This window comes from Rhinolophus hipposideros (assembly GCF_964194185.1).
Source record: "Rhinolophus hipposideros genome assembly, chromosome: X".
Taxonomy (NCBI): Eukaryota; Metazoa; Chordata; class Mammalia; order Chiroptera; family Rhinolophidae; genus Rhinolophus; species Rhinolophus hipposideros.
The window spans coordinates 98,349,035-98,373,238 of NC_138046.1; the positions used below are offsets into that span (position 1 = coordinate 98,349,035).

Sequence of the window (24,204 nt, forward strand, 5' to 3'; positions counted from 1 at the left end):
TAGCCTCAAACTGGTCACTTTGTTCATCCAAAGGCGAGTGGAGTGGATAAATCCCGCTGTGACCCTACAGCAGATAGCACTCTAGCACAAAAAGGAATGCGGCCCATCCTGGGAGACTGCGGCGGGGCTGCACAGGGCGCTCGCCTTGACCTGCCTCCAGAAAGAATCTGGCCGCACGTGGTAGCGGTCTCCTAGCGACTGGAGAAGCTGGGACAACAAATCGCTGAAGCCGCTTGTCGCCCTGGTACCAGTGGTGCCATGGAGGACAAGAAGTGGCTGTTAAGGCCTCAGCCGCGGCAACCAATGCCCCTGGGCATGAACTATAAGCCCTGGTACCAGGACAAGTTACCTTCCAAGTGTTTCGCAAAGCACGAGAACAGGCTTCTGAAGTTCCCCAGCTCCCTGGACGGCCGGCGATGGATATTTGTGAAAGAGGGGCTGGACGACTTCAGGACCGGATGTCCACCTTGCAAGAATCTCATCACTCGCGGCCCTACGGAAGGTTTTCTCCCCATTATTGCTCATAGAATTCCCAAACCTGCCCCCAAAAAGAGTCGGGTAGCGCTGCCCAACAAGGCAGACCTGTTTTCCACACTCTCACCAGCCCAGCAAGCACGGAAGGCATTCGTAGAGGACATCGAAGCCAGCCTGACCAAGCATCCCTTGGCTCACTACCCAAATCTGGAGGAAGTTCTGCCTGCCAAACTCCTATTAAAAGTGCTGAAATTGCTTGATCCTCACAGGAAGCTAGAGGACACATGGGCCTATTGTCAGGGCACCAAAAAAAGAAGGAAGTCCCCCACAAAGCTCTGTGAAAGACGTCCTACCATAGACTACCTGGACCCTCCCAAGGAAACTCCTCTGTTACCTTCAGACAATTTGCTTCTTGAGGAAAAGGAAAACAAGAAGTTAAGCCCAGTGGATATTCCCCAAAGACCTCGTCTTCGCAAAACAATGCCAAAAGAACTTACTAAATTCTGTAGATGGACTGATACTTTTGGAGATTTGGGCGTTGATGAAGAGTTCATCATGAATTATGTGACATTTGACATTCGTGATGATTACAAACAAACCTATGATACTGGCAAAATAAAGAAAATAAGCCAGGTTCCTTCGGGAATAAAGTACAGCAAAGGGCTGGATAAAATAAAAGAGAGAAAATTCTCCACACAGGAAGAAAACTTGGAGAGGGAAGAGCAGAAACCTCAGGATCTTCATACCCCCCGCCGGGTGAAGATGAGGTATGGAGCATGGTACCTGAAGCCCAAGTTGTGGACAAAGCTAATCAATGACGAACCTTTGATTGACCCCAAAATCTTACTTGAAGCTCAAGGTGCGAACTTGAAACCAGACATTCTTGATGATCTTTATGGAACAATTGCCTTTAAAGATTTCATTGTAAGCAAGGGGTACAGGATGCCGGATGTGCTTGAGAAGGTGTTTATCAGGAAAAAATGGACTTATGATGCCGTTACGACTCCACTACACCGAGTAAAGATAGTCAATTTAAAGGTGGAAGATGAAGACGCACACGGAGGCAATTAGACAGTTTTCTATTTACTACTTTGCTGACGGCCTCTCTCATTTTACCATCAATCAGAATCCATGATGAGTGTCCCACTGTGTATGGACCACTTTGATTCCACAACATCTGTAATTTAACACCTAATGCTTCTAAACATTTCTAAATAAACTTCTGCTTGGGTTCACCGATCAACTTGTTGCAATCAACTACGTAGTCCCCTTTCTTCACTGAGGTTTCTTAGTGTCTGAATTACTGTTTTGTCCCTTTGAGCGCTCTAATATTTTTTTCTTTTTTTTAAATTAAAGTTTATTGGGGTGGCAGTGGTTAGTAAAGTTACGTAGGTAGCAGGTGTACAATTCTGTAATACATCATCTGTACATCCCATTGTGCGTTCACCACCCAGAGTCAGTTCTCCTTCCATCACCGTACATTTGATGATTTAAATATTCACAGAGACTATTCCTTCAAGTCCTGGCATCAGCTTTCAATCTCATTACCTCCATCGGTCTTGTCCTCATCTCACCAGACACTGATCCCCACAGTCAGACTCTAGACTTAGTTATTGGCAATGAATACACCAACTTCAAATCTCAATTTCAATTATGGTAGCTTCTGACCCCTGCTTCTTACCTTGTTGACCACCCTTTTTCATATTCCCAAACGTCTAATTCTTCAATTCCAACATGATTTCCAATCCAATGACCATTACTTACCACCCGTTCAGCATGAATCACACCTTACGTTCTCAGTTCCTTTCTTTCCCACCTTAGATTGCAGTGTCCACTAGTATCAGGTCTTTGAGTATACTTTTAACTCCTCCTTTCTCTCTCTCTCGTGTTCTTCTGATAGAACCCCAACCCTGGTTAAATCTTAATCTCTGTCATTCTTGTGCCCAAACAATTAAACATGGCTAGAGAAAAGTACATACCAGGCTGACCTGTTACATATAAGGCATAAATCTTAGATGAGCCTCAGCACCAGCTGGAAGTTCTGTTCCATTTCCATCATCAATATATTCTCCCACTTTCCAAAATGACCATTTTACTTCTGTCATCAATGATCTAACACGCTGTCTCCATTCCTCCCTCTCACAGCGTTGCTTTGTACTTACTGATAAAATTAAAGTAGGTGAGAACCTCCTTTTCCTCCCATCACCAAATCCACCTAGCCAGCTACCTCTGTACCCATATTCTCCATTCCTTCTGAAACAAAGGATGAACTCTTTATTCTCCCGAGGCAAAAACCTTTCAGTTGTGTAGTGGATCTCCACGTTTTGCCTAATCAAATATGTGTCCTGTATTTGCCCCCTTATTTTTTTCTTTTTAGGGGGTAATTATGGTTATTAAAAAACAAAAAGCAAGAAAAGGGGATTCTTAAAACTCAAATCATCTGAAATAATCAAACAAAGCAAAATAAAAATTCTCTTGACAGAACTTTTCTCTCCAGCTACCACTCTATATTTTGTTCTACTTTCCAGAAAAATCACCAGAAAAAGTTGTTTATAAGTCAGTTTCCACTTCTTCATCTCACATGTTTTCTTGAATTCATTCCTTGATTTTAAAAGTGCATTAAAGAATATGCATGTGTCACAGAAATAGCAACACATTAATAGTCAGAAGACACATACTTGAATACCTTCTTTTCCACATTTTGGTTATGTGATCTTGTACTTCAAGGAGCATGTCTCCTCATGTGTGAAATGGAGACCATATCATCAAACTCAAATTTTGGTGAGAATTCAAGGATTACTTTATATAAGTGCCGAATGCCAACAACATCACAGAATTGATACTCAGCATATATTGGTGAAGGAGGGGAGGGAAGGGGTAAGGAAAAAGGGTGCTACAAACGTATAAAAGAAAGAAGCCAAGTAAACTTTTTGATGATGTTTGTGCAGTCTGATAGCCTTCAAAAAAACCTCAATCTTAGCTTTTGCTCAGGATTAAAATGTGTATTTGCAAAACAAGAGTCACTAGCAAGGCCTCCTATTGTTTATTGGTGATGACTTCTTCCACTGAAATTAATTGTCCTTGGAGAAGTTATGTAAGTTTCTCCACTGCAGCAGTTACCTACATTGGTATTAGTTTTCATATAGACATGAATAGAAGCAAGCAGAATTTGGATTTTGTAGCAACAATGATACTTCAAAAAAAAAATGACCTCAAATCCATAGTTTTTAGGGGAAGGAATTCAGGAGAACCTTAAAAATAATTGTGTTAGTGTAGCTTCTTAAAGTTTTCAAAAGGCCCAATCACAGTCTTTGTAGTGTTTTGTTGTTGTTGTTTTGAGGTTTAGAATGTAGAGAAACCTAGAAGTATTACTGTATGGATTTTATCACTGAGAAAACTCCAGATCGCTGAATTATCGAAGGTCAAATGTGAGGTCTGAGTCAAAGTCTTCTAGTCATGTGTATGATTTCCACACTGACATTCAGCAACATCATGGACAGTGAAATATTCACCTTGGAACCTTGGATGCCCAACTAGGACCCAAACTAGGGTAAGAACATATGCACCAGGGCCTCTAATAAAGGAAACACAAGGATATACTTTCATTTTCTGGAGCCAGTCGTACCCTGCTCTTCCATGTTGCCTGGTATAGCAACCACAGCTTTCTCAGTTGTGAGGCTAAATTCAGCTCTGGAAGGATATAAAAGCCACAAACCAAATGGAATTGGATTCGTGGCCAGTGATACCCACACCATGCTCTCCCGATCTCTTATCATCTACCAGGTGATAAAAATATTGTCCTCTTTTCAATCTATCATTGGAGCAACTAAGGAATCTTTAGTGTGCTTAATAAAAAATATGCCTTTACAAAAGAAAAATATTTAGAGCATTGTTTATTCAACAATTATTTGCATCATGAGGCAGAAATTGAGAGCACATGGAAGAATTTTAAGGTGATGAAATAGCCATTCCTAGTGTTTAATATTTTACAAAATGGAAAACCTGTGATTTCTTAATTACTCTCCTTTCATGGATTCTTTTTTGCTGAAGTACACAGCACTTAACTTTTTGAAATTGTATCCTCCTAAAAAAATATAACTCATCCTATTTTTTTGGAAAATACTTTTTCTATTTGCAGCAATCCGTGTAAAAACAAGCACTATGAAATTATTAAGCATTGCTAACCATGTATGTGAGATCATATGGTATGTCTTTCTCTGACTGACTTATTTCAATTAGCATAATGTTCTCTATGTCCATGTATATCATTGCAAATGGTAAGATTTCATGTGAACTATAATTTAATATACATATACAGTCACGAAATATGGAGTACAGCATAAGGAATAGACTCAATGGAATTGTTATATATACGATGTCAGAGGGGCAATAGATTGGGGGAGGGGGTTTATCACTTTGTGAGGGGTGAAATGTCTAACTATTACATTGCTTTGTACACTTAAAATAAAAAAAAATGCATGCTAAAAATTGCTAACCAGGTTAGTATGTTCATATTAAAATTGTTTTAAATAAAGATTTGCTTAAGTTTGGAAAATATGTTACAATAGGCTGTAGCAAATTTTCTGTTACAATTTTCTTTGGTGATGTGTATGTCCACATAAGCCTCTACTTTAAGCCAGTTGATGGTATCATATACACGTATTGTAATAATCAATTGTATTACAGTGTCACATAAGGGGTAACAAAAGCTTTAGAGAATTTAGGAACATGTATTTTACTCTAGGAACATGTATTTTACTAAAGACAAAGGAAATTATTTCTCATTTCTGACAGTCTACATGAAAGAGTATTAAGATCATGACCTTTGGAACTAGGCAGAAATAAGTTTATGTTCCAGCACTGCCATGTTCTTATCTTGTCACTATAGACAAGATGCTTTGCAGAATGTTATCTCATCTCAAATGTAGACTATCAGTACCCATTTCACCTAAGTTTTGAATATTAAATGAGGTGTGAATGCTTATAAAATCTCAGTTGTCAATTAAATTTCCCTCTTCATCACTTGGTAATGAGTTAAACCTGAAATACCTCTTTGCTTTAAATTGTCAGTGCAAAGAGGAAACTTAAGTAAACATCAGACAAAGCTTGATTAATTTCTCTAATTCTAATGTTTAGACCCAGTGTATGTGACCAAGGAATTATTGAACTGAATTTGAATATTGTACCAATATATTTTCGCCCATCCATTCAGTCATATCTTAAATAAAATTAGACTAGATCACATAGGAAATACTGAGATATGAAACTGCTCCCAAGCCCCATGGAGAAGCGCACTGCTTTTCTATGTAACACAAGTTTTGAGCTCAATGAGAACTGTGTGAAGTGTGCCTTTTTGAAAATCAGAAGATAAATGATATCAGAAATGTGTCCCTTGCTAATATTAAAAAAACACATTTATTTAGGCATTGGCCTGGGGATTAAAAAACTCAATCACAATCTTGTGCCAGTATAATTTAACAACTGACCACTTTCTTTGTCATTTTCAAACTCTTCCTGATAGGGGTGAGTAAGGAGGAAAAGAAGAACACGTCATGAACATCATAAATTACACAATTACCAATTACTGAGTGTCATTAAAATATAGAACTAAAAGTTACCCCTGTTAAGGGTAATCCTGATCTAAATCTATGTGGAAACATGTTCATTCTATAGCAATTAGAGAAGCGAGTTCAAACTCACTTCTTTCAACCCTAAAACTGATTATTAGCCAGAGAAAATAAAGGGCTGGATCATTTAATACAATGAAAGTACTTGTATTTCTATTAGCTTTCAGGAGCCAGTCCCCAAATACAGATGGCAGTTGAAGACTTTCTTATGATGACACAATACCTAACCGAAGGCAGCAGTGATAGGTTTCATTTCTCAATGAACACTTAGAGAAGGAGGCCTAATTCTCGCATAATTAACAAACTTGATACAAGAAGGTCAGAGTGAATATTACTGCAGGCATCTGGTGGGATGGGGTAAGGATGGGAAGGGAGCAGGGCAACTGCCCAAACACCAGAGGAAAAAATTTAGAATTATATTGATCCCTAAATTTATAGTTTAGATTTGGTCCTTTGTGGGCACTAGCTTGCAAATTACTTACATATTTGTTTGAAAAGAAACATTCTGAGTCCTTAATCTCTAATATTTTGTCATGTTAGCAGCTACATGTGGTTCTAATTATACCAATTATACCTTATCTACCGGACTTTCTTTCTTGTGTCCATGGAGTAGTAACTAACATCTAAAAATTACTCAGATAAGACATGGAAACAATCTAAGTGCCCACTGACAGATGAATGGATAAAGAAAATGTGATACACACACACACACACACACACACACACACATACACACGGTCAAAAAATGTATACACATTTAAAGAAAGGAAAAATAGTATTAAAACTATGCTGATGGTAACCTCTTTGAGCACTTCTTGTAACAGCGGAAGTCAAATGTGACTTGTATTCATCTTTTGTTATTGGTCTATGAGGTCTGACAATTAAGTTCGCAAATTCATCCTAGAAAAAGTGCTACATACCTCATTGCTGAATATCACTGCAGTCACCTTTGAAGTACTTCCCTTGGGAAGCTATGCACTGACGCCAGTGCCTAGTCCACCCTTCAAAGCAATTTTGGAACTCTTTTTCTGGAATGGCCATCAGACTTGTCATCATTTTACACTTGATGTCCTGAATGTCATCAAAATGTCTTTTTTTCAATATTTCCTTTATCTTTGGGTAAAGAAAGAAGTCACTGGGGGCCAGGTCAGGTGAGTAGGGAGGGTGTTCCAATACAGTTATTTGTTGTCTGGCTAAAAACTCCCTCACAGACAGTGCCGTGTGAGCTGGTGCATTGTCGTGATGCAAGAGCCATGAATTGTTGGTGAAAAGTTCAGGTCATCTAACTTTTTCATGCAGCCTTTTCAGCATTTCCAAATAGTAAACTTAGTTCACTGTTGGTAAAAATTCATAATGAGTAACCTCTCTGGTATCAAAAGAGGTTAGCAACATTGTTGCAACAAGTTCACAAACTAATTGGCATACCTCATATATTGAGTTTTACAATTTTAATACAGTATTTTCTTCTCTTAAAATGTGTATACATTTTTTGGTACCCTCTGTATATATTATTCACCCATAAAAAATAAGAAACTTCTACTATTTGTGACAACATGAATGAACCTTGGGGGCATTAAATTAAGTGAAATAAGTCAAAAGACAGACGAAAGACAAATACTGTATGATGTCACTTATATGTGGAATGCAAAACCATATTCACAGAAACAGAGAGAAGACTGGTGGTTGTCAGGGGCTGGAGGGTGGGAGAAATGGGGAGATGTCGGTCAAGGGATACAAAATTCCTGTTATAAGATGAGTAAGTTCTGAGGATCTAATATACATCATGATGACTATACTTAACAATGCTGTACTATATGGTTGAAAGTTGCTAAGAGAGTAGATCTTAAAAGTTTTCATCACACAAAAAATGTTGTAATTATGTGAAGTGATGAATATATTAACTAACCTTATTGTGGTAATCGTTTTGCAATAAATATGTGTATCAAATCATCATATTGTACATCTTAAACATACACAATATTATATGTCAATTATGTATCAATAAAGCTGGAAATTTTTAAAAAATAGAAATGACTCAAATCTACTGTATATTGCATATTTGCAATCTTTCATTTTCTTTTTAAAAAAGCAAATTCAGCATTATGAACTATCAAAATTTTTACAATGCAGTATAAAATATCTATACCGGTGTTTAGTGAATCTGTATTCAGTGGATTATGATAACTCTATACGATCTACTACCTATTATACCATTATTATTGAGTCTCCAGGAGAAAAAAATCTGTAATGAAAACACACACAAAACATAAGGTTCCTTTTCTGGTTGTTGTTAGAGAGAGAAGACAGATATTCTTAAAAGTCAATAGCAATTTAGGACAATAATATAAAAAAACGTTTAAAGGCTATATAAATGTAGCCTTTTATAAGATATTTTTTGAAGTTTAGTTCCTCTGTCTCTGACTAATCTTTGGGATTTATTGATCCCAAAAGCTATTCATATGTTAGAAATGCACTACCTGCTAACACTTCTACCAGAAAAAATATAAATGAGATTTCAGTGACTATCTGGAAAAGGAAAAGAAATGGTAACATTAAAGGGAAGAGAGAAAGTATTATATCAGCATCCCAAACTTATAACAATAGAATCTAAAGTTTAAAAATTAACTTGAGTTGTTACGTAATGAATACACTACTTTTTCAAGTCCAGCCTTTAAAAAAATAATTGCTATCACATACTGATTGATACCAATGAACTAAGTGTACTATTAGTGTCATTCAAAAAGCATCACCTAATTTAATACTTATAATATTTGGTATTATTAGTCCCATTTTTGTGATGAGTAAATCACTATACACAAGCTTACACAGTTTGGAACAGGTAGAGTCAGGCTTTCAACATAGGACTACTTGACACAGAACCCCCCAAGTTTTCTATCAGGTCCTAAGAAAGGAATAAAGAATGCATATTGCATTCATTGTGTATCTATGTTTCTTAAATGAAGCAGCAGTACACTAAGAATATAGATCATAAATTATCTCAACTCCCAAGGTTGCTATTATGTCATAAAGCTATTATTCATAGGTTTTTTTTGCCAACCACCAGAATATCCACTATTGTAATTAAATTAATACAAGGAGGACATCAATTTACAGACATACAAGGTCATGCAATGTAGGTGTGTGGTAACATATTAAATTTGGGTATTGACTACTACCTTTTCAGTATAATAGTTTATAAAATGACAGTATGCTGTTTAAAAGATTTTCTTATGGGCTGTTCTCAAGAGACAAGTGTCTTGGGAATGTATCTCATTTAATTGCTCTTTAGCATAATGTACCCCCTACGTCTCTTTTTCCCAGTTAATGATCAACATCGGCAATATGTCTTTTTAATATGAACATGAAATTTGTGTTCCACAAGATGATGATGGCAGAAGACAGTAACAAGCTTTTCATTTATTTATTTTCGCTTGCCTTTTTAAAGCTACAGCCATCTTACCAATAGTTTAAAAAATTATTTAACACAAGAACCTAATTTATTTTTCCTGGATACAAAAAGGAAAAATTAATAAAGTTCATATAATTTCATTACTTAATGAAATGTAATTCAATAATGCACTATAATACAGCAAAGATTTACATATAAAGGGGCTTACAAATACTTAACCATATGAGTTAAATCAAATAAATAACAGTTACAACCCCAAAATTGACTAGATTGGAAATATTTCTAATGTTTCTAAGACTGTTTTGTCAATCCTGTGGGAGGAAAAAAGTCATTGCTATAAACAAATTCCTTCTTCCCCTCTGTAATTTGGCCACCAAATAGGCAATATCCAATACAGCTGACTTCATTACAAAGATACATGTAGTTAACAGATATGTTGACTGACTGGTTCTATTTTTACAAAGCTATTTCTATGGTTCACTGTTGATCTAATTATAATAATTTTTATACAAGAAATAATCTTATACAGTGCTTTTTTTTTAGAACCTATCAACACCTATTCTCTAATACAGACAGTTCTTGATTGACTACCGTTTTCCTAATAGTGATAAGGAGGAAAGCTGAGATAAAAACCTAGTCAAGTCCTTTAGTGCTCCTTCAATTCCCCACATTTATATCATTACAATCATTAAAAAAAAGACAACCAAACTTCCCAGCTGTCATCAAAGCGAGGATATAAAAAATTAGTTTTGAAATCCTAGACGAGGAAATGGAATGGGGCATGAAGGAATAAATGATAAATTTCATTGTATAAAAAAAAAAAAAACTTCCAATGCTGTATATGCAAAGTGGCATTGTTTTATTTCTTAAACTGCCCTGTGTCTTAATATGTTCTGTGATTGATAAATATTTTTAGTAAAATAGATCTAAAAGATTCTCTGTATAAAACAACTTCTTAGAGTTTCCTAGTGCACCTGAGTTTATTAAATGCCCTTTAAAACAATGAACTCAAGAAATAAGTTTAATATTTGTCAAACACAGGGTTTCCTCAAAGCATTTCACCTCAGAACAGTTTCTCTTTTTCAAGTAATACCTATTAAACTTTCACAGATCAAGTGGAACATCCTTAGGAAAAAAAATTCAAGTAAGAGAATTTTATCTGTATTGACAATTTAGTTTAAGCAAGTAATATAAACTAATACTTTGAAATTATATATCACTTATAAGTAAAACATTAAAACACTGTTTCTGGAATTTAAATATTCAGTATATAAACTAAATAATGCACTAGATCAGGTAAAAGGGAAATAAAATCTAGGAAATATTACAGAATGTTGAGCAAAAGGTAAAGTGATTCAATATATGAAAGATAGTTAAGAAATGTGGTCATTAAGTACAACACAAAACAAACAGAAGTCCTAAAATCAGAGAACATGAGAAATAGAGAAGAAATTATCAAAGAAACATCAGTAAAATGATATCTAAGAGCTTAAGAAATATCCAAGTTTTCAGACTGAAATAGGTCCATGGAGTAAAGTACAGAGTTCAGGGGATGAAAAAAAGATCCATAGCAAAATACAGGCTGATGAAATTTTAGAATCTCAAGGACAGGGCTTTTTAAAAAGATTTCAGAGCAGACAAACAAGGTGTCTACCAAGGAATAAGAATCAGAAGTGCATCCAATCCTTTACCGGAAATGCTGGATACTAGATGTCAATAGAATGCCTGATGAACACTATTTTGTACCACTAATTTTTACCCAGTCAGAGGATCAATTCTGTGAACTAAGACTAATATGCAAATTCAAAGCAAGTTTTCCCATCATGCATTCATATTTTTAAAAATTCTGTAAGAGGTGCTTTAACAAAATGATTTTTTTAAAATAAAGGAATGATATGAGAATTTTAAACAGTGGTGGCACATGATCTATAAGAAAAGAAAACTCCAAAGAAATAAAAATACATTGACCTTGAAAATTAAGACATTGTCCTTTTAAGCAGTAAGTAATTAATGCCACAAATTTATATTTCTTACTGTGTATCTCCAACTGCAATCCTTGATTTTTCCATGAATAATATCAGTTAAATTATTATCTTTTTTGCAGTGCTTACAACAACACCTATGAAAAATCTATTTTATAAAGATTTGAAATATAAACAAATTCATCTTGGATTATTCTTCTACCGTATCATTTTCATGACAGAATAAAGTGTTCTGAGCTGTTTATTAACTTGTGAAGGAAGTGTTTATCACTTCCTTTGTAAGATGTAGCTGAACGATGTTTTCTACCATTATTAACAAGTATGCCTTAGTTCCTCCTTGTGAAGGAGGCATGGTAAATTCCTCTTTTGCCTCTGGTTTTTCCTATGTAAACTGGACACAATACATATTCCTCCTAAATTTTTTATGAAATCAAACAAATGGATTATGTGTAAATTGAGGTAACTATATAACATAATTTTGCATGTTATCTGGCCAAGAATTAACATCCAGTATGATATTGCTATTTTACGCAGAATAATTATAATCAGAAAGTAGAAATAAGCTATATTCAAAGCATAAAGGGGAAGCAAAAATCATAGGGATCTACTTTTATCTCATGAGTAATTTCATTTATTGGTTATAAGAATGTGCTTTAAAGTCTCAAGGTATTTAGTAGAATTCATGATGTTAAAATGGTAAGACATAATATTGATATGGGTATACTTTTAACTTCCTTATTTGGAGGAATTCTATGGAACTTGTACTAAATTCAAGAGCCAATGCTTCAACCATTCACTTTAACCATCCTGTAACTAGTCAGCTAATATGAGTATTCCCCTATCTAAAATATTCCAAAGTTCAGTTGGGCAACTTCAAAATTTTTCATACGACTATTCATTAAAACTTTTTTCTTTTGTACCTTATATTCACTTCATGTTGTCACTTTTCAAGAGTATATTGTATATGTATACACCAATAATAAACTATCAGAAGGAGAAATCAAGAAAACAATCCCATTTACAATTGCTTCAAAAACAATAAAATACTTAGGAATAAACTTAACCAAAGAAGTAACAGACCTGTACTCAGAAAATTATAAGACACACAAGAGAGAAATCAAAGAAGATACAAATAAATGAAAACGCATACCATGTTCATGGATAGAAAAAATATAATTAAATTGTCAATACTATGTAAGACAATATATAGATTCAATGCTATTCCTATTAAACTACCACTGACATTTTCCTCAGAAATAGAACATATAATCTTAAAATTTATATGGAAACTCAATAGACCCCGAATAGCCACATCAATCTTGAGAAATAAGAACAAAGTGGGAGTTATCATGCTACCTGACATTAAATCATACTACAAGGCTATAGTAATCAAAACAGCATGATACTGGCATAAAAACAGACACATAGATCAATGGAACAGAATAGGAAGCCCAGAAATAAATCCATTCCTATATGGTCATTTAATCTATGACAAAGGAAGCAAGAATTTACATTGGGGTAAAGACGGTCTAATTAATAAATGGTGCTGGGAAAACTGGACTGACATATGCAAAAAAAAGGGAAACTGGACCACCTCCTTATGCCATATATGAGAATAAATTCAAAATGGATTAAAGACTTAAATGTAAAACCTGAAACCATAAAACACCTAGAAGAAAATATAGTGGGTAAATTTGCAGACATTACATTGAGTAATATTTTTACTGATATATCCCCTCAGGCAAAGGAAGTAAAAGAAAAAAATAAACATATGGGATTACATCAAACTGAAAATTTTTTCACAGTAAAGGAAACCATCAATAAAACAAAAAGGCAGCCTACTGAAAGGGAGAAAATATTTGTCAATGATATTAGGTTGATGTAAAAGTAATTGTGGTTTTTGCAATGATTTTTAACCTGTTAAACTGCAATTACTTTTGCACCAACCTAATACATCTGATAAGAGGTTAAGATCCAAAATTTATAAAACACTAGTTCAACTCAACACCAGAAAAACCAAACAACCCAATTAAACAATGGACAGAGGACATGAATAGACATTTCTCTAAAGAGGATGTACAGATGGCCAACAGACATATGAAAAAGTGCTCAACCTCACTAATCATTAGAGAAATACAAATAAAAACCACAATGAGATACCACCTCACTCCGGTCAGAATGGCTATCATCAATAAATCAACACACAAGTGCTGCTGAAGATGTGGAGAAAAGGGAGCCCTGGTGTACTGTTAGTGGGATTGCGGCTTGGTGCAGCCACTATGGAAAACAGTATGGATGTATCTCAAAAAACTGGAAATAGAACTACTTTATAAACCAGCAATTCCACTCTTAGGTATCTATCCAGAGAAATCCAAGATGCTAATTTGAAAAAATATATGCACCCCTATGTTTATTGCAGCACTATTTACAATAGGCAAGACTTGGGAACAACTGAAATGCCCATTGGTAGATGAATGGATTAAGAAACTGTGGTACACATCAGAGAAATGCAAATAAAAACCACAATGAGATACCACCTCACCCCAGACAAAATGGCTATCATCAATAAATCAACAAACAACAAGTGCTGGCACGGATGTGGAGAAAAGGGAACTCTTGTGCACTCTTGGTGGGATTGCAGATTGGTGCAGCCTCTATGGAAAACAGTATGGAGGTATCTCAGAAATCTGAAAATGGAACTACCCTATGATCCAGTAATTCCACTCCTAGGCATCTATCCGGAGAAATCCAAAACTCCAATTCAAAAATCTGTATGCACTCCTATGTTTATTGCAGCACTATACACAATAGCCAAGACATGGAAACAACTGAAATGCCCATTGGTAGATGACTGGATTAAGAAACTGTGGTACATTTATATAATGGAGTATTACGCAGCCATACAGAAAAAAAGAAATCTTACCATTTGCAACAACATGGATGGATCTAGAGAACATTATGTTAAGCGAAATAAGCCAGAAAGAGAAAGACAAGTACCATATGATCTCACTTATATGCAGAATCTAAAGAAAAGAATAAGTAAATGAACTAATCAGAAACAGTTCTGGGGCCAAAGAGGAAAAACTGAGGGTTGTTAGATGGGCGAGGGGGTGGGGATAAGGGGAAAGGTGAGGGGATTAGAAAACAGTTGGTAATCACAAAATGGCCTCAGGGTTTTTGAAAAATAATTTCAGGAACGTAATCAATAATGTTGTAAAGATTTTGTAGGGTATCTGATGGACACAGGTCCCATTTGGGAGACCACCTCAGGGAAGATGTAGATGCTTGATCAATGTACTGTACACCTGAGCTGAACAATAATGAATGCCAACTATAATTTTATATATATAATGTGATGGCTCGGTGCGATGTCGGAGGGATAGTGGAAGGGGGGTGGGGGAGGTGGGGTTCACAGTGTGAGGGATATAAATGATGAATGTCTAAGTATTACCTTGTCTTGTGCACCTGAAACTAATAATAACAAAAAAAGAAAGTAAAAAAAAAGAAACTGTGGTACATTTATACAACGGAGTATTACTCAGCTATAAAGAAGAATGAAATCCTACCATTTGCAGCGATATGGATGGACATAGAGAACATTATGCTAAGTGAAATAAGTCAGTTGGAGGAAGACTAATACCATGTGATCTCACTTATACGTGGAATCTAAAGAACTGAATAAATGAGCAAAGTAATCAGAAATAGTCTCAGAGATACAGAGAAAAAACTGATGGTTGCTAGATGGGAGAGGGATGGAGATGAGGGAGAAGGGGAGGGGATTAGAAAGCACAAATTGGTAACTACAATATTTCCACAGGATATGAAAGACAGTTTGGGGAATACAATCAACAATGTTGCAAAGATTTTGTAGCGTGTCAGATGGGCACATGTCTTATTAGGGAGACCACTTCTTGGATGGTGTAGATGGCTGAACACTGCGCTGTACACCTGAAGCTGAACAATATTATATGTAAACTATAATTTAACACACACACATATATATATATATATATATATATATATATATATATATATATATATATATATATATATATGGTCTTGGGATATGGAGTACAGCATTGGGAATAGAGTCAATGGAATTGTAATAGATACATGTGATGTCAAAGGGACAATAGATTGGGGGAGAGAGGTTATCACTTTGTGAGGGCTGAAATGTCTATTACATTGTTTTGCACACCTGAAACTAATAAAAAACCAAACCAAACCAAACCAAAGTGTATATTGTATAAAGGACTCATATCTAGGATATACACAAATAAAGAACTCTTAAAACTCAACAATAAGAAATCAACCTAATTTATATATATATAATTTATGTATATATTTATATAAAATAAGACAAATCTATGTATTTTCACCAAAGAAGATGTATAAAGGGTAAATAAAAGATGCTCAATATCATCTGTCATTAGGGGACTACAAATAAAACCACAATGAGATATTACTACATACCTATTAGAATAGCTAAAATCTAAAAATTGAGGAAACCAAAAGGTAGCAAAGATTTAGTGCAACAGGAACTCACATTCATCGCTTGTGGGAATATGATACAGCCACTTGGGAATCACAGTTTGGTAGTTCCCTATAGAACTAAACATAGTCTTAACATACCAGCTTTATGCATAATTGACCCAAACTGGAAATAATCAAATTGTCCTCCACAGGTAAATGGATAAACAAACTTGGTATTTGAGATGATAGATATTTTTCAATGATAAAAAGGAAGAAAGTATTGTTTCATCCACAACATGGATGAATCTTAAATGCATGTTGCAAAGTCAAAGTCAAAGATGCCAGATCCAAAAGTCTACGTATTTTATGATACTGTTTGTTCGACATTCTGGAAAAGACAAATTACAGGGATGGAAAACAAATCAGTATTTGACAGGTGTTGGGAAGGAATAATACAGAGGGCACTCACAGGTAATATTTTAGGGTGATGAAACTGTTCTGTATGGTACTAGATGGAAGATACCTGACTCTACACAATTGCCAAAACCCATTGAACAGTACATCATAGGGTGAGCTTTAACGTGTGCATTAAACAAACAAACAAAAAATCAGAGTATCCCAGAATAGAATGCAGACTGTGACAAATGATCTAACTGTATTACCAATGTATGATACAACTGCACTGACAGGGGTGGGGGAAAGGAGCTGATATAAGTGACTTTGGAAAATGATGTTTTGATTGGGAAATTTAAGACTAAACAACAACTGTAAACACAATTTTAGTTAGCAAACTTGTTTTTCACTGGGGTATGGTTAAAATATGAAACTAAATGTATACTAGGATTGAACAAGTTAAGTAACTAAATGGCAAAAATGTGAGTCAGTTTTTACTGTTCGCAAAAGAAATTATACATAAGAGGAGAAGGCTAGAATGAACTGTGTGATACTGGATTCGAGTCTTAGATATTAGTATGAACTCATGTTTAGTTTAATATGTATAAAGACAGATACCTATAGAAATGGTTATAGATATGTGTATATATATTGGTTAGTATACAGGCATAGTTTCATAGCTCTGTCTGCTGAGAGACTAGAAACAATGACACCCAACTAGAGACAAGTACATCTAGTGCCCAGACCTTGGTTTCTAAATATCCTTCTCCAAAATAACAAAAACAAACCAAAATCCAGACATTCTTCGAGAAACGATTAATTCTAGCATTGGGACAATGAAAATACAAGATGAGACTGGAGCATTACGTAGCGCCAGAAAATATGGAAGTGCTCAGAAAACAAAAGGACAGATGTAAATCAAAAGGGACGCAGGAGCCAAACTGGAGGAGTACCTGATGGCCTAAGCTAAAACAACTTGAGCAACAAAATTAATTAAACGTTAAAGTTATAGCACAATATAAAATAAATACCGATGAGTCCATATTGATATAAATAATGAATACATAAATAAATGCAGAAGAAGGTACAAGTGTTTCATACAAAGAATTCCAAATAATATATGTAGATACTCCTTCCTCCAGGAGGTGGGGCTAAATGCCCTCCTCTGAGTGTGGGTTGGATTCCCAAAGATGGATTATGGGAAAAGGAACAACAATAACTTTACAGTGAAGAAATCCGACAGACTTTACCTTAACAAAGTGAGCAAGACTGACATCACCAGTTATAAGTCATGTTGGTATCATGTACACCCTGATAAAATGTGATGACAAATATATTTCACCTCTATGATATTCTTCTCCCAAACCCAGAATTCAGATATAATCATGAGAAAAAAACCAACAAACCCAAATTTGGGGACATTCTATAAGATACTTGACCAATACTGCTTAAAACTGTCATGGGAAACAGGGCTGGAAATCTGTGAAAGACTATAGAAGACTAAAGAGATATGACAATTAAATTTAATGTGATACACTGGATTGGATCCTGGAACAGCAAACAGACATTGTAAAAAAAAAAAAAATCTACAACCCCGAATAAAGCCTGGAGTTTAGTTAAAAGTAATATATCAACATTATTTTTTTTAGTTTTAACATATGTACTATGTAAGATACTAACATTAGTATTATTTTTTTTAGTTTTAACATATGTACTATGTAAGATACTAACATTAGTGGAAGATGGGGGAAGAGTACATGGAAACTCTTTGTACTATCTTTACAATTGTTCTTTTATAAATCTAAAATGATTCCAAAATAAAAGGTTTAGCTTCTTAAAAGTGTATATTGCATTATGATGGATCCACATAGAATAGCTATTAAGCACACTAGAGAGAAACTACCTCCTTTAAAATGCTAATTTGTAGAATTCTCCCCATATACACTTTAGAATTTTCTAGAAATGGAGCCAAGAATCTGCATTTCACATGGTCTTTAGATGATTCTTATGAACACCAAAATCTGAGGATTACTTTTCAAGAGCCCTGTGCCTTTTATAGGCCCCAAAAGACTTTCAAAGTCTTAAAAAAAAAAAACCCCACAGTAGTAATGGTATTTTCCAAGGTTACCAAATTTGGAGAAAATCGAAATTCAGCATATGCAAAATAGTAATGACATATCAGATATAGAAGGCTGTAAACAAAATAATTCACTTAGATAACGTGTATATAACTGGTGGCCCCACAGGATAATGGAGTCATGATAGAAGAGATAAAAAGATACAAAGTTTTGCAAGTATCCAAGTAGCAGCAAAAAGACTAGAAATGGAAGCAAGTTGCTTATGCAAACAACACCTCCCAGGTGAAAGAAAACTGACATCACCATAGAATGCAGAGAAATTACAACTAGCCTGTTCAATCAGCAGGCAACAACTGCCTCAGTATGAATAGTGCAGTACTGACAACCAAAAGCAACACCCACCAAGCTAATAAATAAATGCTTAAGCAAGTTCAAAGACTGACTGGAGCAGCATATAATGGACAAATGAACGAGGGAACGAGAACAAATTATGAAAATCAACGTGATGAAACTCATTGGTTAAATGAAGCCTCATGGCCCCAATTCTGACATCCTGTGTGCCTCTGCCTACCCTCATTTACTGTCTACTTCAACACTGGCTCAGGACAGCATTTTCATGCCCCACCAGACTCAGTGGTCTGCATCCTTGCTGCCTCCCCCACCAACACACAGCATCGGCCAGCCCTTCTCAGATACCCAATCACATTCACTTTGATTGAACCCACTTCATCATTCTTCTGCCTGTTTCAGCCCTCACTAAAGTTTACTTTCTGTGATGATTAATTTTATGTGCAAACTTGGCTAGGCTATCGTTCCAGGTTTTTTGATCCAGAAGTTGCTGTGAAGGTGTTTTTCTAGATGGGATTAACATTTAAATCAGCAGGCTTTGAGTAAAGCAGATTATCCCTCCATAGAGTGCATGGTCATCATCCAATCAGTTGAAGGCCTTGGGAGCAAAGATTGAAATCCTCCCAAAAAGAAAGAACTATGCCACCAGGTTGCAATATAGAAATTCTGTTTGAGTTTCCTGCCTTTGGATTAAAGACTGCAACATGAACTTTTGCCTGAATTATGAAATATACGCTATTAATTTTATGCTAATATCTCTTTAGAATATATAACATATATTCATACCACATTCCACATAAGATCCAAATTTTAGTTAATGGTAATGTTACTCCACAACACATCTTCAATTTCATATCCCTCAAGGAATGCTAGCTTTTGTCTTTACATTCAATCCCTCCTGGTGTGTGTGTATACTGTACAAATTTATATCACTGCCAATGGTATCAAAAAAATTAGCACTTTTCTGGCAGGAGAAAATCAAGGGATAACATTACAATGGAGAATCAAGTCATATAGCTGATGGCATTTGGCAGATTATTGACAAGACTTTCCTTATTGGTTGTCATGTAAGAAATCAGAACTTAAGAGCACCATCCACATAAGCAAAAGCAAAATGCTAATGTTCTACCTAAAGAATATATCCCAACCCATTGATTCACATTGAAATAAAGTACGTTTAAAATCATTTTGGCACAAAGCTATTAAATATGAAATATTTCTTAGGAATTTGAAATTCCCTAAATATGTTTAACTGACCTGAAATATTCTGAGATGATTTTTGGAAAATGGCAAAAGCCTTCAAGGAAATAAGTCAAAAGGAAATTATTTATTTTACATATATGAGCAAGAAGTGAAGAGTGAAAAGCTCAGGAAAGGTAATAAATATGAATAACATACAGGAAACACTATACAAAACTTGTACTTTTATAAGTTGCATTTTCACTGAGTTTTAACATTGGCTAGTGGAGGTAATTATATTTTTATGAACAGGGAAATCAGCAAATAAGCCATTGAGAGTGTGAAAGAAAAGTTTAGATAATTAAAAATGAGAGAAAATTAATTACTCATATCAAATCATGAAGAATAATGATTACATAAATTATAAGCTTATCCTATTAACATTCTGGGTAAGGTATGGAATCATAGAAAAACTTTATAAGGATTATGCTTTTTGCCTAACTTCTTTGGAAAAGGTAATGGCAAAATATACAACTAAGAGAAATGTAATCACTAAGAGAAAGCTAATCACTACACTGAGTCATAATTTATTGTCTTACATCAGTTGTGCAACTATTAGTTCTGTAACATTTTTCAATGATGAAGGAGACAAAGTCAAAACAGAGTTTTCACAGATCATGGCACTGAAATTTTAATTTGTTTACTCTGCATTTATTATGAATAATACTGTGATGGATAATTTTATATGTCAGCTTGACTAGGCCAGGGGGTTCCCAGATATTTAGTCAAATATTATTCTGTGTGTGCCTGCAAGGGTATTTTTCCACGAGATTAACATTTGAAACAGTAAACTGAGTAAAGCAGATTGTCCTCCCTACTGTGATTGAGCCTCATATAAACAGTTAGATGACCGATTAGAACAAAAATGCTGACCCTCTTCTGAGTAAGAAGGAACTCCTCCTTCCTAACTGCCTTGGAGCTGGGACATTGGTTTATTTCCTGCCTTCAACTTGAACTTACTCAGTCTTGAGCCTGCTGGCCTTTGGACTCCACCTATGCAATCGGCTCTCCTGGGTCTCAAGTTTGCTGAGTGCAGATTTTGGGACTTGTCAGTCTCCATAATCACATGGGCCAATTCCTTATTTTACAGATAGACAGACAGACAGACTGACAGATGATTCTTATGCACACATGAGAATAGATAGATAAACAGAACCTATTGGTTCTGTTTCTCTGGAGAACCCTGACTAATACTAACACAGTATAAAAACTGACCACAAACCTTTCAAATAAACCTTTATCGTATAGTCCTATATTTATATTTTTAAAAAACATGATCTGCTCTTAAGTTTTCTCATTCTGTGTTTGTATTTAGTTTTATATTCCTCATTAAAGAAAAACTGGATGGAATGATTTTGTTTATACATATGTATATTTCCTTTATGGAATTTTGAAGTCCTGCTCCATTCTTGTTGATTGATTTCCCTTACTTAGAAAAGCTAGTTTTTAAACCTTAGTTTCTCTTAGTTATATATTTTGCCATTACCTTCTTCCTTATAAAGTAATAATGAGGGATGAATTATCTGAGAAACATTTATCACCTCTTAGTATACATATAACCATTCAATAGTATTATTTTAAATATTTGAAGAATAAAATTACAGGGGAAAATTATTAAATAATCTTGTGATATACTGAGAAAATGTTGTATAAAATCAAGATTTCTTCTATTTAAATACATTCATACAGTGAAATCTACAATGGAATCTCCCAAGGAAATTTTGGAAGCTTAAAATTATATTAAGACTAAACACTGATGTTAAGCAAATACAGAATACAATTTTATCTCACTGAGAAATTGATCTACCATACGATTAGATCAGTTTACCATCTCTAACATATGATTCTATCATTATAATCAACTTATGAAATAGACATTATTATCCTATTGTTTTCCATAATCAATAATTAAATGCCTCTAAAAGTTATTAGATATATTTAAATTGTGACATTTGATATCTCATCCTTTGTTTTCTTCATAAACACTGATTACAAAATAGCAGAAGCTTCCAAAGAGGACTAGAGCCCCCCCCCAAAGAAATATAAAGGTACATTAATCAAAGACATGGGAATAAAACTTTAAGTGAAACTAGGTATTTTATCCATAACTTTAAAACCACCTGAGAGAACTTCTAATATTCTGTCACTCAATTTTGTACTTTGAGAACAGAGACCACATTTGAGTATTCTGTGTATCTGTGAAATCACTGTGTCTGACACACATTTGGAGTATATAAATGGTTGTTGAATACACAAATAAATTAATTATAAATACCAAGGTTGGTCTTATGTTTTCCACTATAACATGCTTGAATCCTAACAATTTATTTTCTTTTTATAATTTTTATACACAATGCAACATCTTGCATGTATTTACTTGAGATAATAAAGGGGGAAGATGAGAGTTTTGTGCTTGTCTTTGTTTTGGTCTGGGAAAGATGGAGAGGTGGAAAGATCACTGAGAATTTGGAGGTGGTGCTCTGGCCTCTGAGAAGTGGGAAATTGATCACGAATAGAAGGAGAAAACTGGAGATCACTGGCGTTAACAAGCATTGGGAACTGAGGGAGGAGGCTATCAGAACTGTCATTAGTGTGGAGGTTGAAGTCACTCAAATAAAGCATTGTGATATTAAACATAATCAATGATACCACAAACGTGCCAATTTAATGAAACAATCACATTAAGACAATATTCAAATAAGTTGCTCAAAAAAATCATGCAGGTGATTAACTCAAACCAGGTGCACTTATACACATGAATAACATTTTAAAGTATTATATATGCCAGGCACTCAGCACTGAGTCGCCCTCCTCCCCCAGGCTGGGATGGAACCTGGAACACGTTGATGGTACGCCGCCCGCTCCGCCCCCTCCCCCCCCCCATCACTCCCGGGGGTAAAAGTCACCCCTAACAATCACATCTCACAGGTCAATGCCTGGTCCTGGAGCCTGACTTCCTCTGGCCACCATCCGGGCCCCCCGAGGTACCCGCCATCGCCACTGCTGACTCAGCCTCTGGCCACCCTCGTCTACCACCATGGGGAATCTCCGAGGCCATAAAAGCCACCACCGTGGCCCCCGCCGCCGCCCGCTCCACAGCCCCCCTCCCCATGACTTCTTGGCCTTCAATTTCGGAGGGACCGTGCCACCAGACATGTTGCCTGCGCTGCCAGGCGTGGTGCCTGTAATGCCACCCGTGGCACCTGTGCTGCCACCCGTGGCGCCTGTGCTGCCACCCCTGGCGCCTGCACCCACCGGGCTGCCCTCGCAAGTGCGACAGAGCTACCATCCCAACTGCGAGGCCGCAGTCAACAACCAGATCAACCAGGAGCTCTATGCCTCCTACGTGTACCTGTGCCTGTCCTTCTGCTTGGACCGCCAGGACCTGGCACTTCGCCCCCTCCTTCCTGCGGCAGTCCAGGGAGGCCAGGGAGCATGCGGAGAAGCTGATGGGGCTGCAGAATCTGCGTGGGGGAGGGGGGGGCGGGGCGGGGCGGGGGGCGGGGCACGTCCGCCTGCGTGATATCAGGAGGCCAGACCGCAACCGCTGGGAGAATGGCCTGAAGGCCTTGAAAAGCACCTTGCACCTGAACAGAACCCTGAACCAGAGCCTGCTCAATCTGCACCAGCTGGCCACCGAGATGAAGGACGCCCATCTGTGCGACTTCCTGGAGCATCATTACCTGCACGAGCACGTGAAGTCCATCAAAGTGTTGGGGGGCCACATCAACAACCTGCGCCAGATGGGAGCTCCAGAATTTGGCCTGGCAGACTGCCTCTTTGACAAGCTCACCCTGGGTGACAGCGACAAAAAGTACTGAGCCTGGACTGCCTGCCCTATAGCCACTGGGTGACTTCCCCTGGTCACCATGCCAAGCATGCACATTGCAGTATTACCCTTGCAAAAGGTTCATTTGTTTGACTCTGGGTGGTGAACACACAATGGGATTTATAGATGATGTAATGCAGAATTGTACACCTGAAATCTATGTAATTTTACTAACAATTGTCACCCCAATAAATTAGAAAAAAACTGTTCATTTAAGTTGTTTTCTTCCAGTTTTACCATATTTTCCAATAAAGTTGTCAGTTCCTAAATATATAAAGGTCTTGCATTGATTTGTGGGCATACGCGCGTGAAAAACCCTTACCTTTTAAGTTTTAAAACAGGTATCCAGGAG

At 36.2% G+C, this 24,204-nt stretch overlaps 2 protein-coding genes across 2 annotated transcripts; both read left to right on the forward strand.

Moving 5' to 3' along the window:
• Positions 1-258: 258 nt before the first annotated feature.
• LOC308495102 (protein FAM47E-like) lies at positions 259-1,545 on the forward strand (the record flags this gene model as incomplete). The annotated part of the gene is made up of 1 exon (XM_081043046.1): positions 259-1,545. The coding sequence occupies one exon, from the start codon at positions 259-261 to the stop codon at positions 1,543-1,545; it is 1,287 nt and encodes a 428-aa protein (XP_080899172.1).
• A 21,515-nt stretch (positions 1,546-23,060) lies between these two features.
• On the forward strand, positions 23,061-23,844 carry LOC308495103 (ferritin heavy chain-like; the record flags this gene model as incomplete). Its single annotated transcript, XM_081043047.1, is given in 2 exon segments — positions 23,061-23,410; positions 23,412-23,844. Coding segments are annotated over 2 exon segments (783 nt in total).
• Positions 23,845-24,204: the final 360 nt, after the last annotated feature.